We start from the raw sequence: 16,948 nt of genomic DNA, 5'->3' as shown, positions 1-16,948 counted from the left end.
AAAACGAGACACTTGTTCTAAAATCGTTTTAGGGGGTAGCCCTGTTGGTCTAAAGTAGAACAGCTAGACTCAAGTTCAGTAACACCTTAGAGGCCAACAAGATTTTTTGGCACGACTCTCAAAAGCTTATAGCCTGAAAATTTTGTTGCTCTTTAGAACAACTTTAGTTGTTCTAAAATGTTTTACTTTTATTTATTACAGTTGGACAGATGGAAAGCAAGACAGAAAGGAAATGTAAAAGGCAGTTTGCAATCAAGTTGTTAGGCAAGTGGGAAAAATATTTCAAGTATCTATCTTGGGAAGTCCTAATTCAACCATTATTCACATCGTTGGCTAGGAAGACGCCCCTGTCTCACTCTTGGCTAGTCCATGAGAGTTGAGTGCATGTACATTTTCCTCTGAAGAACAGGAAAGACAGAAAGAGAATGAAAGGCAGCGCAAAGAGGGGCTTGGGGATTTGAGAGGGAAAGCTCTGCTGGAGACATGGAAAAATGGGGAGGGGGCTAGCAGGTGACGGACAATCAAGGGATCTGGAGAGGGGCAGGAGAAAGGCTGTCCCCTGCTCTCCTCCCATACCTGGACTGGAGGTGCAGCCGCTGTTTCCACACCTCCACAAAGAGAACGGATCAACACTGTCTCTTCACTGCCTGTGAGGGAGAGAAAATTGGAAGACAAGGGATGAGCCTCGACTTCCTATTCTGTTTGCTTGTGTAAATCATGCTTCACGCACCCCCGTTCCCAGGGCTGTGAAAACTTGCCTTATGTACACTCAAAATAATTGGTAACACTTTGTAGTAAGTGGTGGGAGAGGCGGAAGAGAAGCACAAGGTACCCATGAGCCTCACGGGGCTATAAATGCCGCTGACATGTTTCAGACTCCTGTGATACTTGAAACTTGTCCTGTGAATGCCGGAGCTCAAAAACCTGATAGTATCTCTGTTGGATCAGACTAAAGGCCCAGGCATGCTATTCTCCCACTGACTGGGCCCTCGCACATGCCCCAGAGTCCAGGCTGTTGGGAGAAAAAGAGTAATGTGAAAATGACGTCACATGGGACCTCAGTGGCACATCTGGCCAAAGTCCAAAACGTGACTTTAGCGCATCAGGAAACTCAAGGCAATATCAATAAGTTTCCAAAGCATCTACTGATCCACTGATGTCCCATCTGGGTTTTGACCAGAGGCAACATCAACACGACATCACATCCACCACAAGCTCCTCCCCTAAGCTGTTGTGGAGGCCACACCACAGCCTGGCATCCCTCATCCAGCATCCTTTTTCCAGCAGTGGCCCGTCAGATGCCCAGATAACCATGAGCACGAAACACACTTGCCCGCTATTCCTAGCCCCTAGCAAAAGGCCGTCATAGCTGTGCTACTCAAAATGTGAAGGCCCCGTTTGTTGATAAGATTGATGAGGTCGGCTGAGATTTGACCACCTTTTCTCTTGGGCCATCTTGAGTCCCTCTAATGGAAAAAAGGGGGGATATGAACATTGTAATCAATGTGCAGAACTGCCTCCATGAATTAGTCTATTCCCCTTTAACGGGCATCACAAGTAGTGAACATTGAGTGACACAAGGAGAGTGAAAAAGCCTTTTGGTTTTTTTCCTGACCAGAATTCTCTACTCATCATATTCACCGGGTGCCCCAATTCCAGCCAGGCACAAAAAGTCCTTACCAGATAAGAGGGCATCTTGGGAAGGCTCCTGGGCCCCCTGCCCTGCGTCGGGTGGAGCTCTTTCCATATCAGAGATCTTCATGGATGGACCCCACATCTGAAACAGCAGCAAGGGAGACAGATAAGAAACAGAATGGAAGACACCAAGGAATGGATCCTGACCCACTCCCAGACTCCACAGCTGTCTATCAGCAGACCAAGTAAGGTTTTATTTCAATCCTGGGGAATTATTTGGAGGGATGAGAAATTCCCTAGAAAAAGTGGCTGCTGAAGCAGGTTGTTAAGTCTCCCATTTGGATGATTGACAGTTGGACATATATTGGGCAGGGAAGCTTTAGAATAAGTTCAGATATCATTGCTTGAATACCTGAAAAGCCCTCACCTGTTCTGCCTGCCTCTTCTCCTCTGCCTGACTCAGGAGGAAGCCTTTGGCCAGGGCCACCGCTTGGGAACTGGTCTCTGGCCCACATCCTCTGACCCATTGCTGCATTTCCTGGGGCAGGATGGTCAGGAACTGCTCCAGGATCACCAGGTCCAGGATCTGCTTCTTGGTGTGTCTCTCCAGCTTCAACCAGAGGTTGCAAAGTCCATGGAGCTGGCTGCAAACCTCTCGGGGCCCATCGGCCTCATTATAGCGGAATTGCCGGAAACGTCGGCAAAGTACTTCTGAGTTCATGGGATCCTGCTCCCAGATCTCTGGCACAGCTCTCTCCCAGAATTTGACACCACTCCCAGCTCGGACCGGATCGGGGCCTTTCATTGCTCTCTTGCGAGGTACAATTCCTTCTGGGTCCTGCTCTTTCATCTCCTTCCTCTTCTATTGGGTCACCTCCTGCCCCTCCTCAGCCTTGAGGAACTCACTTGGCTATGAAAAAAGATTTCTCCCTGGGAGTGAGGAAGACACACAAGGAACACAAAACAGATGGAAATACCCAGTGGATCAGAACAAAACTGCTTCTTGTGGTTTATAATATCATTTTGCTATGTTACATACCAAACGTTTTTAGATACACCTGTTTGGTTGTTTGCCCACACAGAGCCATAGTGGTCTCCTTCTAGTGTAGGGCAAGTGTAAATCCGACACTGGCACAGAGTGGGATTGCGTCAGGGGAGTGGTTCGTGAATGGGATGGGGCTCAGTTGACTTCCAGAAGCCCCTCCGGGTCAGGGCAGAAGGGCTGCTGGGATGAATAGGAGCTGGGGGAGGCAACAAACCCCGCAGAATGCACAAGGTTGCCAACTCCAGATTGGGAAATTCCTGGACATCTGGGGGTGGAGCCTGGGGAAGGCAGGGTATAATGGCGCAGAGTCCACCTCCCAAAGGAGCCATTTTCTGCATGCAAACTAATGCCTTCTAATACCAGACGATCTCCAGGCCCAACCCGGACATTGACTGCCCTACATCAGGGAGATGGTAGATGTGGGGGAGCAGCAGCCAAAATCCTCAGGGGACCGGAAGCCATCCGTTCTGTGATTGTGCCCTTGTGTTTCTCCCTGTTGTGTTACTTGGGAGTCTCTACCTCTCTTGCCCGACAAAAGGATGCTGCTCCTCCTACCCAACCGCCAGGGAGGGAGAGGGGAATTTGGCCTTCTGCTATGGCTGCCTCCACCAAGTGAGCTGGGGAGAGATGGGCAGGGGTGCCACAACCCTGACAGGGATGCATGCCCATATGTCATTTGCCCCTTCTGGCCTTCTGTGCGTGGTGGGCAACAGGCTGATACCTGGGGGCGTGGCCTCTCCAACATGCTCCGCCCCTCCTCTGCCTTTCACAGGGGAGTCACCGCATGCAGTAATTGGTGGGCGTTGGTGGTGTTTCCATGGGCACTGGTGCCGTTGCTAGTTTGTGTGGACCTTGGCAACAGGTTTTTCAAAAAAATTCTCTCCTCTGCTGGGTAGGGCTTGGTCACCAGCCCACAGCCCTGGCTCCACAAGCATCTGGTCTTAGGATGGGGCTGCAGCTGATTCCAATACAGGCAGGAGTTCCCTTCCACCATGCCCATTTTTACTCATCAAACCAAAAAAGGCTTGGTTTTTGTTCTTGTTGCAGAATTCAAATGACTAGCAACAGAGCACTATTTTAAGACATTTAACTTTTATTGTACTGAAAGACACTGATATCCCCCCCACAAACCCTACTAGGATAGTGGAGCAAAACTGGTGCCTAATACAGTAGCCAACCCCTAGTTGGGGCCTGATGCTCTCCCAAAACGAACCCCCATGTGACAGAGATCAGTTACAGCTGGAGAAAACTGGAGGGTGGACTCAATAACATTATACCCCACTGGCCCGCCTCCTGCACTCAGCCTTTCTCAGAATCCCCCCGAAATGTCCAGGAATTTGCTCTCCAGGAGTTGGCAACCCCATGACAAACATGGCTGAGATGGATCCCTGCCTTCCTCCCTTCCAAGATCTAAAAGCTTATTCCCCAAGGACTTACTGTGAAGTAAACCTTCCAAGATCAGGCTGCAAGGCTTTCCCCTTGTGATGCATATCTGAAACCCTTCCTGTTCTCTTTGGCAATGCAGAAGCAAACCCTCCCCCCCCACCACACACACACACACACACACACAGAGGAAAGGAGACAGTCCTCTTTTCTGTCTCCCCCACTACTTGCCCAGCCTCTCTAGCAAACTGATCTGTCAGCTTAACCCTTTCAATGCTGAAGACAATTTTTTTAAGCTTGCTTTCCTTCCCAGCAGGAGCAGTGCTCAGACCTGGATGTACAGACTGGACTTTAGCCAGGTGGCTCGCTGTGGAGCTCAGCGAGGCTACTGTAAAGTAACTCTGCACAGGGCTGAACTCCCGGTGTATCCCATGCGGTCCAGCCCTCTCAGAGAAAGGCATGGTGGAGAGGGGAGGAGGAGGAGAAAATTAAGGCAAATTAATGCAAGCTCGCCTTAGGCAATCTGACACAGGTCGACCCATAACCTCTTATTCAATTGGGCTTACTCCCAGGAAACTGGTTTTAAGGACTGCATTGGAAATCTGTGTTCCTGTAACAGTTGCCCCTATTTCTCTAAACAACATGCCAACGCTCCCTATTACTCCTTTGTGATTCTGCCCCATCGGAGAGGGTCGCCATCTCCTGCTTGGGGAATTCCTGGAGGACAAAGCCTTGAGGGGACTTCAGTTTCTCCTAGGCTGTATGATATATACCATAATATCCCACCTCTGAGGCTACCGTTTTCTCTAGGGGTACTGATCTCTGAAGTCTGGAAATCAGCTGCTGTAATTCCAGGAGAACTCCAGGCCCCATCTGGAACACTGCAACCCCCTTTTTGGACTTTCTCGGGGTCACTTTCCCCCCTAGAGAGACAGGCTCAGCATCTTGACTGCTTTCTCTGCCCACATAGGCTTTCGCGGATATTAAAATGACTATTTTCAGGTTGAGGGTCTAAGAAAGGGGACCATTTACATCATTGATTATACCTGAAGATCAGAATGTGGCAACCCCTAACGGGGTGGTGGAGGAGGAGGGCTTTTGTTGGGCGGGTGGAAGGTGAGGAATTGTGTCTCAACATGTCCAGACCCCCAACTCTAAGGCCACCCCCCAGCCAAGTATAACTTCTATTTAATTCAAAGAGAGATATCAAATAAATATTTTTCCAATGAAATTTGTTCTTTGGTTTTTTATAAGACACAGTATATAGAATAGCAATAAAATATGTTAAATAATTAAGTATGTAAAACAATATTTAACATGTACCAGTTTGGGCCTGTTTTCTAACTTCTGTCTAGCCAGTTCCTTAAAGATGCACAGACTTGAAGCTCTGCTCTGCCTCGGTGTGTCATCTGTTTTTTTCTTTTCAGGTGGGAGATTATCATCCCTGAATTTGCTAACTACAAATGGTTCTTTGATTCATGGAAAACTCCTTGCACATAGAAAGCTAGCACTGCAAGGAGAAAGGTGTGCCCGCTATCTTTGCTTGTATGATTCAGGTCAGAGACTCATGTCTCCTAGAGTTGCCGGATGGGGGCCTTGTCTCTCTTCTTCCATCCTGCACCCAGCACTGCTGACCCTGAAGAGAGCCTGCAACTCTGTTTCATAATCTTGGGGAGCCTGGCGGGAACTCCCTCCCCTTTGTAACCAGTTAGGGGGAGTAGAAAAGCAGCCCACAACTGAGATGACCAAGATTTCAAAAGGGAGGAGAAAGGGGATTGGAGGGGGGCTCTCCGCAAAGGGCATGGCTGCATTGCTCGGGATCTTGATGTGGAGGGAAGGAAAGAAAGGCCTGCTGGGGCCAGGCTGACAAGAAGCCCAGGGGGCAAAATCTCCTGCCCCTTGGCCCATCAGCGCCTGCTCCAGTCTAAAGCGGCTAGAAGGTCTCATTTCTATTAATGTCTCTTGCGGGTCTTCATTCCCTGGCTCTTCTTTCTTTGGGAACGTCATTGTTTTTCACATGAAGCGGCTCTTTCTGGCACAGGAAGTTATGTGCTCGCCCTCATTAACATAGAGTCTAATGGAGCAATGAGGGCAGGAGGCTGGTTGAGCTTACGGCTTGCTTTATGGGCCAAGGAATCATAACCGGGTGAGCCGGGATACAGACAAACAGCTCTACAATCCTGTCACACCGAGGGAGGGGCAATGCAAGAGGTTTTATAGACATTTGACATTCCAATACAACAGGGCACATCAGAAGGGGATGTGTGAACTGGAGGGGAAGGGACTCTTCTTCCAATTCACTATTCCTCCCTTCCTTTCTCCATGCTTTGGGTATTGCCTGGCAGACCCTGACCCTACATTTCTACCCCCTCCCTAAAGCCCCTTTCAGCTCACCAGACCCCTCCCAGACATTCCTGCAGCACCCCAGAAGACTCAAACATTCCTTCTGTATGGAGGGAGGGAGGAGGAAATGTGTGTCTCTAGGACTGTGGACTCTCTCCCTTTAACTCTTCTGGAGTATTGGTTCTTGTAGGTTATCCGGGCTATGTGACCGTGGACTTGGTATTTTCTTTCCTGACATTCCTGACGTGTCATGGCAGGCATCTTCAGAGGAGTAACACTGAAGGACAGTGTCTCTCAGTGTCAAGTGTGTAGGAAGAGCAATATATAGTCAGAAAGGGGGGGGGTTTGAGCTGAATCATTGTCCTGCAAAAAGTATCAAAGGTAATGTGCTAAATACTCCTCTGGAGTATTCTGTCCTCCCCCCCCCCATACGAGACAAGAAATAAACAGATTATTATTCGAATGGGGTCAAAAAGACTCCTACATCTCTGGTGCAGGGATGGATGTGGGTTTTTTTGTCCCCTTGGGCATCATTTCCCTTCTCCGGAGAGCCTCATCTTGACCCCTCGGAGCTCTTCGCCCTCTGCCGGGGGTTTTGCCCTCCGGAATGAACGGGTGCCCTCTGCAGACTCGGCCCGTCTGAATGCGCCTCATTTCCAAACACGCTGAATGCCAGAAGTCATTTATTCCCCCTCCCCCATTCCTTTCTATCGAAGCAGCCACTCTCCATGGAGAGAACCTGCCGGGGAGGTCTGACTCCAACACACACACCCCAAATCCAGCCTGTTCTTCCCCCTGCCATTCCTTGAATCAACCCAACCCTGAAAGTAATCGCAATCTCCCCCCCCCCAAAAAGAGAGCCCATGCCCACTCTCTGCTCCTTCCCCCCAGCCACCATGCAAATCTGGATCACTCGCGAGGCCTCCGCTATGCAGGGAAGGGGCCGGATCGCCTCCCCTCTCCCAGCCTTCTGCAGAGAGGAGGGAGAAAAGAGGGGCGAGAGACGGAGCAGCCCCTGGGGCTTTTCGTAGGGTGATTGAGGGAGGGGGCTCCCTCCCTCTCCCGGATCAGGGCCCCCCTCTGGCCATCCTTGCATTTCCTTCCCACCCACCCCACATTTCCCAGCCTCGAGCCTCCCCGAACCCAGCCCCGGGATCCCTTGTCACTCACTTGGAAGGAGCTGCTGCACGTGTCAGAACGACAAAGGCCCTTTTCCCACCTGCGGACTCCCGAATAAGAAGGAAATCTCCTCCCACCCCGTTTCCTGGCGGCCTCTCTGGGATTTTAGACTTCCCGGCCTTCATTTCTGGGCGGCCGAGATAGCTGGCAGAGGGAACCATCAGCCCAAGCGTCGCCCCGCTGTCGGGGATGCCGAGCGCAGCCTCCCCCGCCCCTTCTCTCTGCAGGCGCAGGGCAGGGAGAACCAGGAGAGACAGAGAGGGAATTGCTGGAGGAGACCAGGAACATTTGGGGAGGGGCAGAGACCCCCCCCCTCCAGCCTTGAATTACCTCTGGCAAGAGGAGATGTTGCCCTTCTCCCTGGAAGGAACTAAACTGGGTCAGCCCCATCCAAAAAACAATACAGCACATCTGGTTGGAAGAATCTAGCTTAGTCACTAAGATTGAACAGGGAGCACTCAAAAAAGGCTTCTCCTTTGAGCCAACCCCCCCCAAATCTCCATCCAGTTTATAACTGTTCAGCACTTATTCAGAAAGATACGGCTTGCTGATTATTTTAAAACAGATAATAAAAACAGAAACGCAGCCACTGACTGTAATTTTGAGGCCAAGATCCACATTTAATCTTACTACAAAGAACCCTGTGTGTGTGTGTAAAGTGCCGTCAAGTCGCAGCCAACTTATGGCGACCCCTTTTGGGGTCCAGGTATTCCTGGACGATATTGTGACAGCAGGTAGACTTCCCCTGACTATGGAAGATCCACTGATTTAGCAATTTGTAATAATCTCTTTTCCTTTCTGTAAAATATATTAGGACAGCAAGGGAATAGCTTGTTGCTGGGAAGAATATCCCTGTATGTCTGTGTGCTAAGGAAGTGGGTTAAGAGTCATGGAGTCAGAGTGAACTATAAACATTTATAGGAGAAACTGGATAGAACTGAACTGTACTGCGCCGCCTCTATGTCTGGAGTGCTATCAGCGCTACCCTGAATGTTGATGGGTTGTCATATCATGAATTTGGATAAATATCCCTTCCTCAGTATGATCGGGGCTCAGAGATTTCTGCCCATTAGGGCCTCTGAGTCAGCAGCTGCAATAAACTGTTTTCTTGTAATATTGATCTCAGGTCTCTCTCTCCCCCCATGAACCCTTGTTTGCCGTATCATTTCTGGTGCCGTGCTCGTGAAGGGGGGAGAGATGGGGTGTTGCCCCCCTCTTACCCACCCGGTTCGGAGTGCTGGACCAGGGTGCCTTTGAGTCCTTTCTGCCGGCACGACCTTTTTGGTCGAGAGAGTTACGCATGGACACCCTGGCCTCACTCACCCTGGTAGGGTGTCGTTGGAACCCAACAGGATCACAAGAACCAGCCCAGCACCTCCGGAGGAAATCACAGAAGGCAGGTGAGAATCAGGAAAGGGGTTTTAGTTCAGTTCTGGTGCCCTTTGCAATCAGAGGAAGGGAAGCCTGATCAACTTCCAGATTCTGCCCTAGTACAGCCATCAGGTTTGGCTGGAAACCGCAGAGATCTTAGGTCTGACAGGAAAAGGTTTGGAAATGGTGGGTGGCGTGTGAGAGTGAGTGAGTGATTTTGTGTTTGACTGAAGGGGTGTTTGATTGTGTGAGAGACTGTTGTGGAACACTTTTGCATACATTTGTACACATTTTGGGAGGAATGGGTGGAAAGAAAGCTCTGTAGTGACACCTCCGTGGGTGCCACGCAACTTTCCAAGAGTCTATCAGAATGTGGCCCTTCGTATATTTTGTGAACTGGACTGTGTTGCATATAGGGTCGGCTGGTCCGAAGGTAGTGGGTTATAGTTATTTCAACTGATTGTTCTCTGTTCTCAGTCACAGACTGAGGGCATAGCAATAACTGTCTTGTGTGATTTGCATTGTACAATAGTGGTGTAAAGCAATTGGTAAATGTCAGAAGTGTTGAGCTTGGTATTTACTGGGGAAGGGTTTCTCCGTTTGAATAAGGTCCCGTATATTGATGGGTGGAGTGACTCTGTTATAAGAAAGTTGCCAAAATCTGCTTTTCGGGCTCATGAGAATTAGTGCCGTGTCATGGTTTTATGACTCACTCCTCCAAAGCCGGCCGGAGGAAGAGCAAGTCCCACGCCGTGTTGCCCCTGCTGCCCCTATATCCAGGCGGCGTCTGTATGCCTCCCCAACGCCGCATCAGCCCTGTCCGTGCAGCTAGTTCCGGCTCCCCACGCCGTGCCAATGCTGTCTGTGCCTCTGCTAAAGTTTGTTTTCTGGGCTCATCAGAATAAAAAGCCCCAGCAAGAAGAAGCAGTTTCTTCCACTCAAGGGAAGAAAGAAAGCCTCAGAACTGTAGCCCAAAAGACGCTCACCTCCCCTGCATGCCCAGCGCTCCGATAAGAAGTCAGCCTGTATTTGCATACCAGAGAATGGGGAGGGGGGAGGCCCACAACATAGATTGTCTTCCTACACAAGAATCCCAAAAGCAGCAAATCTCTGCTTCTCCAAAGCAGCCGCCAAAATGCATACTATAATCAGCAGTTCCACAGCCTGTAATTTTTCCGGGACATGCTCACTATACGATCACAGGCATCTGGGAAAGTGAAACGTAGGAACTTGAGAAAAAACTCCTGCGGCTCCCACATGTACCAGGAGCAGCCTCCTCAGACCCCCCCTCCGAGCCTCCGTGTGAAAGCAGGATCAGTCTCACCGGCCCAAGCTCGCCACAGAGAGCTTCCCATGATAGCAGCGTCTCCAGTCCGGGGGGGGGGGGGCTACAAGAAGCCGCTCTTTTCCCTGCAGCTGAAGCCCAGGTTGGAGCTTTGTTCCCCGTGCCGCTGTCTGAAGGGGTACCACAGGAATTCCAGTGCAAAAAGAAAAGGGTTTGAGCAGCCCTCCCCCATCTAGAGAGACAAGCCCCAAAACGTGCAGGCAAATGCTGGGCAATGGGCAAACCAGATGTTCCCAGATAGGATCCATGGCAGGAAATCCAGAAGAAGAAAGGCAGGAGCAGGGGAGGGGCCCTTCCCGTGGACACTGACTGCCTCTCCATAATTAACTGGCAGAGTCACGGTTTGGGATAGTGCGCTTACTACAAGGAAAAATGCCTGTCAACCAGCTGGCCCCCTCAAGTCAGGAGCTGAGAAAAGGAATGGGGCAGCCCAGATAAACTGATCCCTCTGTCTTAAGATTGAAGCTGACCCTAAGGGAAATAAACTTCCCACTGAAGATCTGCATTACTCCCCAGCTGTGCGTACCCCAGCTCCAACAGCCCCTGCTGCTTCTGGGCTAAAGTTCCACAGCCCAGTATTTCTCAGCTCAGTGCATCCATGCCTTCTGCAGCTGACAGGCACTAATCCAGCCAGCCTGATACTGAGCTACCCACCACATGAAGTCAGCTTTGCCTGGAGCTTAAAATGACTGAGGCTGCCCCTGGCTGCATGAACTTTAAGAAAAGTACACCCCACCCTGATATGTTCCAGAGTTAACTGTACTCAGGATGCCCTGAGTAAAAGCCATCCCGGCTGCGGCCGGACCTCTCTGACATTCCCCAAAGCAGCGAATCGCTCCATTCCAGACATTGCATCCAGCCCTGCAGCAGCCCAGCTCTTCTAAGTCTCAACAGGTCCCCTCCGACTGCCATTCCAAAGTTACTTTTCATCAGCTAGAGTGCCCAGCGCCCAGATGTGGGAAAAATTCTGATGCAGCAAGGACTGTGGGTCAAGAACTTGGCAACACAGATGCATGTTCAAGCCCAGCCAGTGCCAGAGAGTTTGCCCTGCATCTAGTTCAACTGTTTTCAGATACACAAGTGAAGTACTGCAGGACTTCTTCCTGGATGCAGGCTTCCTCAATTTGTGACTCTGATAGCCCCAGGAGGTGAAAATTCTGCTCAGGGACCTCCAGAGGTCATGATGACATTTGTTTTTTTGTCTCAGAACTTTGCCACTCTCTCGGACATGGACAGCAACACGGTTGCATTAAAGAGGGGGGAGGTTATGGAACTGAGTAGAACACCGACAGAAAGCTCAGATTCAAGAGAAGCATCTGAAATTTCAGATGACAAGGGGAGGAAGGTTGCAGTCTGTCCCATACCCTGAATACAGGAGAATTCAAGAGTTGTTGGGAAACAGCTGGAGTCTGTTGTATGTGGATCCTGGATTTTACCCTTCCAGCTAAACCCAGTCGCTTGTGGTGAAGAGAAAGTTTTTTTTAAAAAAATGGACATATTGTTATTGCCCTAATGGATGTTAAAGAAATTATGGACTTTGAACAAATATTGAAAGAACTGTTGTGTGAAAAATCTACTCCTCTCCCTTGTGACCTGCAAAATATTCCCCAGCTGCCTGTTTTACAGATGGAAAGTAAATGCTGTTGTGATTTGAAAGCGACAGGTTGAAGCACAGGAAAGCTGTCAACCCCACGGATCCGAGGGAAGATTCTGACCTACTGTATTGAAATCCTGGTCATGTTTCAATAAGGGAAAAATACTTGACATTGCACCTCAGATAGCTGAGAATGCAGGGAAAGGGGGGGACGAGTAAAACACCAGCCCTGCTAAGGACCCATCCAGACTCATCTGGAGCCTGACAACAGGAGAAGGCGCATAAAAGAACCAGCTTACCCTGCTTGGAACAAGACAGATCCAACTGTTGCACAAAGACTGTATGCAGCTGCCCCCAGGTATTCCAAAGTGATTTGAAAGTATTTCAAAATGGCCTGTCTGTTTTTTCATGAAGCCATGGAGGGAAAGCAGCCTTTATTGGCTGCCTCAGCCCAGGTGGTGTCTGCAGTGTGTAACCTGAGTTGAGTTTAAACAGTTCAGCAAAGGACCTCGGAAGCTAGTCTAAACTATGGAAAGCTGCTGTGTAGGGGTTGACTTCGATAGATGTCTAGGTCACAAGAAAAGCAGTGGCTGCCGGCTTCTTTACAAAATGCAACTTGTACTGAAATTAGAATATCTGTCAAAAATACTGCTGGAATGGATCCAGACTTTAGTTCCAGCTATGTCTACATCACATCACTGGCCCTCTTTTGCTCCCTTCCATTGGGGTCTGTCTCTCTTTGAACTGATATATGTCTGGCCACCCCCGTTGCCCAGGGCCAAAAGGGGGGGATTTAAGCCTGAGCCCCCCCCTTTGTTATTCAGCCCCGCTTCAACGGCTAAATTAATCAGCTTGGCTCTCCCTCTGGAAATGCTCCTGTGATGTCACAAGCTCCAGTGCCCAGGCGTTGGCATCTTCCTGATGCAGATGGAGGAAGAGAAACAAAATGAAGGGAGAAAGACTACCTCAGCTATCCAGAGGTGAGTGACAAGGGACTGGGGTGAAGAAAGCAGAAAAAGGGGGGCCAGCCAGGAAAATCAGTGCCAGGAACAAGGGACAAGAGGGCTGAAGACAACTTTCCTAGCATCAAAGCCAGTTCTTGGAAGGTCCAGTCAAAGGGGTCTTGACAGCTGCCTTCCATCCACCGATTCTGAAATGTGCAGTACAGATGATCCTGGCCTTACTGGGTATGCAGTCCTGGACACCTTTCATCTAGTTGAGCTGTTTCCGGATGCACAAAGATTGCAGACACACACACACCCCTGCTTGGAAGCGGGCTTCCCCTTTTTTTTCACTACAGCCTGCCAGTTTTGGGGATGGGGTCTGCCATCATCTATGCCTTCCTTGCCCCTGGTGTGAACCTAGTTTTCGTGACTTTAGATGGAGGTTTGGGAAAATGAAACCTCTGCTTGTGGACTGTCTAGATGACCTTTGGGTACATCCACTGATTTAGCAATTTGTAATAATCTCTTTTCCTTTCTGTAAAATATATTAGGACAGCAAGGGAATAGCTTGTTGCTGGGCAGAATATCCCTGTATGTCTGTGTGCTAAGGAAGTGGGTTAAGAGTCATGGAGAGTCAGAGTGAACTATAAACATTGATAGGAGAAACTGGATAGAACTGAACTGTACTGCGCCGCCTCTATGTCTGGAGTGCTATCAGCACTACCCTGAATGTTGATGGGTTGTCATATCTTGAATTTGGATAAATATCCCTTCCTCAGTATGATCGGGGCTCAGAGATTTCTGCCCATTAGGGCCTCTGAGTCAGCAGCTGCAATAAACTATTTTCTTGTAATATTGATCTCAGGTCTCTCTCTCCCCCCACGAACCCTTGTTTGCCGTATCAATATAAAGAGACTTGAACGGGCGGTGGCAACTGCTTGGTACAATGTGAGCAGATTGGAAAGTAACACCCTACAGCACCTCAGCCACAGGCATAAACTTGGCTGGGGGTGGGTGGGGGCTGAGCCAGTGCCCACATGAGGGGCTCAGTTTCAATGGCAGCTTAAGCACAGTCCTGTCCTACCTTCTGTGAGGGTCTCTGTCTTTGTGTCTCTGCTTTCCATCACCTGCGGTATTATCAGTGAACTCGTAAAAGCAGTTCACACCTTCTGGTCTCAGGCGCCAGGCCTGATGGCCCATGTATCTTCCCCCCCGCTGTTTTCCTGCCAGTACTCCCTCAGGCCGGTGCGGCCTTGGAAGTGTGATAGCCGCACCAGACTTCCTGGGATCCGTCTGATGTTTTGTATTATGCCAAGCTTGTAACTTCCCATAACAATAAGTGTGAACCCCAGTGCCCCAGTGCCCTGGAGTCAATATATTCTGTAAACCCGTATAGCCCCTCACTTGCAACTTTCTACCTGTGCCTGTCTCATCTCCTGAAGGCTTCAATAAATCTATTGTTTCTGTATCAACGTCTGAGCAACTGATTTGGAGAAGCAAACTCAGAGAGGGGGATCTCTCACATTAAGTTGCAAGTCCTTGCCTCTCGGACTGCAGCTGTACCGCTTTGGACAGAATGTCAGCCGACGAGGACACCACCCCTATCCCTGATGCCCCCAAGGCTCCGGACGAGCCGGAGAAGCCGGACCCCAAGGAGGAGGGAGCCAAGCCAAAGAAACCGAAGGGTCGCGCCCCCGACCAAGATCGGGACGAACGTCCCCGGGGGCTTACTTATTGGCTGGACTCTCCCAAGGGCTGGTCGCTCTCGCGGACTGCGGCGAAGGATCGCCGGTTGGCCTTCCCCAGCACGGGACTCGAAGGGGACCCGGCCCGCAAAGAGGCCCTCATGGAGGAAGAACGAAAGCAGTGGCAGGAAGACCGCCGGGCTATGCAGGAGCAGATGGAGACCATGCAACGCGTAATGGGTGAGATGGCCACGGCCCTAGATGCGCTGAAGTTGCAACCTCCAGCCGGTGCTCCCCTAGACGGGGCGCCGGTAGTTCCGCCCGCAACCCCTGCCCCCCCGGCCCGTCGGGACCTGAAAGTCACGTATGACGGGTCGGGAGACCAATTGACCTTTTTTATGGTCCAAGTAGACATTTTTATGCGGGAACAAGGCCGAACCTTCGTTTCTGAGGAGTCCCGGGTGCAGTACGTGGCTTCCTTACTGCAAGGGGAGGCGGCTGCATGGATGGTGTTGCAGTATGAACTCCGCTCGCCGGTACTGCGAACCCTGGACGAGTTCATGGTAGCACTCCGAAACCGTTTTGAGGACCCGACTCTGGGTGAGCGGGCTAAAGCCTCCCTGATGCAACTGCGCCAAGGGACTAAGTCGGTGGCGCAGTATGCAAGTGAGTTCCAGTCACTGGCTAGCCGAATTCTGGACTGGAGTGAAGCTACCTTGGTACAATGTTTCAGGGAGGGGCTCAACCCAGACCTCCAACATTGGGCCTTCATGCAAGGGAACCCCCCGGATGTGGAAGGTTGGGTTCGCCATGCTGCTGACATCGAGAATCGCAAGCAACTCCTGAACTTGTCCAAGCAACGGCTTGGGCGAGACCCCAGGCCCCGAGGTGACCGTGGCCGGGAACTCCGGCAAGGGGGTGGCGGGGGTCTCTCGGCCGCGGAACGCCGCAAGCGGTTCGAGTCCGGCGTCTGCCTGATCTGCGGGGGAAAGGGTCACTTTGCATCGCAATGCCCCTCTCGCTCAGGCCGTCCGACCCCCCCCCGCCAAACCCAGGCCGAGCCGACGAAACCGGCCGCCGACAGCCAGCCTCGCCGCAGAAGTGGACCACTGAGCCGGCGCTCCGGCGCACCCTCCGCTCTCCACGCGCGCCCCCAGGATGGGGCATCCGACTCTACGGTCCCATCGGGGTCCCGGATTACAAATACCGTCTTTGATTCGGACGGTTCCCCGGAAGCCACCACCCCGTCCCCCTCTTCCAGCGAGGAGGAAGAGTGGGAACAGCCGGCAAAAAACGCCGTCGGTCTGCTGTAGAGGGGGCTCCGCAGCAGACCGTCCCTATCGTTGTGCAAGGAGCTCCACCGATGGTAAGCGCCCAAGAGGATAATGTATTTGTGCGTGTTCATCTGTCCCTACCCAAAGGGGGTCCCCCGTTAGAGGTCCCCGCGTTGGTCGACTCGGGGTGTGCCCGCACCATGATAAATGAGGAAACTGCCAAGAAGTTGGGTGTCCGGCGCAAGCGGCTTCCGGGACCCCTCCGTTTTTCCCAAATGGACGGGAGTGACTTTAAACGGGGCCCTGTGACCCACAGAACTGCAGCCGTGATTATGTCCGTGGGGGAACATTGGGAACGGTTGTATTTCACCATCGCCCCTATTGTAACCCCTGTGGTGTTAGGGATGAACTGGTTAAGGGGACACAATCCCTCCATTGATTGGGTTAAACGGGTGCTTTCTTTCCCCGAAAACCCCTGTGGGTTGCATGACAAGGAACGGGTACTCAGAACTCCAGCCGCCGCACTGGTAGGGTCCCCCGCCCCAGTTTCTCCTCAATTACCCTCTGAGTACTCGCAGTTTACTGATGTTTTCGATGTTAGAGAGTGCGACGAACTGCCTCCCCACAGAGAAACGGACTGTGCCATCGAGATCGTAGGGGAAGGCAAACTGTCTAAGGGAAAGGTTTACCCCATGAGCCCCAGTGAAAAGACTGTATTGCGGGACTATCTGGATGTCAATCTGGCGAGGGGTTTCATACGCCCCTCCAAGGCTCCTTATTCAGCCCCAGCCTTCTTTGTAAAGAAAAAGACGGGAGATTTAAGACTGTGTATTGACTTTCGCAGACTGAACGCAGTCACCCAGTCTAATGCTTACCCCCTCCCTCTTATTCCTGACCTTCTAGCACAATTAAAGGAGGGCCGAATCTTCACCAAACTGGACTTGGTAGAAGCCTACCACCGCATTCGCATCAAAGAAGGAGACGAACCCAAAACGGCCTTTTCCAGTTGTTTTGGGATGTTTGAGTACCTGGTCATGCCGTTCGGACTTTCGGGGGCTCCGAGTGTCTTTATGCAATTAATTAATGAAGTTTTGCATGATTTACTGTTTCGGGGGGTGGTGGTATTTCTCGATGACATTCTTATTTACTC

At 51.0% G+C, this 16,948-nt stretch overlaps 1 protein-coding gene across 1 annotated transcript in view; it reads right to left on the bottom strand.

Annotated features, from left to right (window-relative positions):
• Positions 1-16,948, bottom strand: part of LOC130473268 (zinc finger protein with KRAB and SCAN domains 7-like) — a 51,550-nt gene that overhangs the window by 17,663 nt on the left and 16,939 nt on the right. Inside the window, exons 7-9 of the mRNA XM_056844827.1 lie at positions 7,663-7,806; positions 7,278-7,376; positions 1,681-1,777 (exon numbers count right to left, since the gene is read on the bottom strand). Of these exons, the coding sequence (XP_056700805.1) occupies positions 1,681-1,777; positions 7,278-7,376; positions 7,663-7,806 (340 nt within the window). The remainder of the gene's footprint in view (positions 1-1,680; positions 1,778-7,277; positions 7,377-7,662; positions 7,807-16,948) is intronic.

This window comes from Euleptes europaea, chromosome 1, assembly GCF_029931775.1.
Source record: "Euleptes europaea isolate rEulEur1 chromosome 1, rEulEur1.hap1, whole genome shotgun sequence".
In the NCBI taxonomy this organism is placed as follows: domain Eukaryota; kingdom Metazoa; phylum Chordata; class Lepidosauria; order Squamata; family Sphaerodactylidae; genus Euleptes; species Euleptes europaea.
This window is presented reverse-complemented; position numbering and strand designations above follow the sequence as displayed.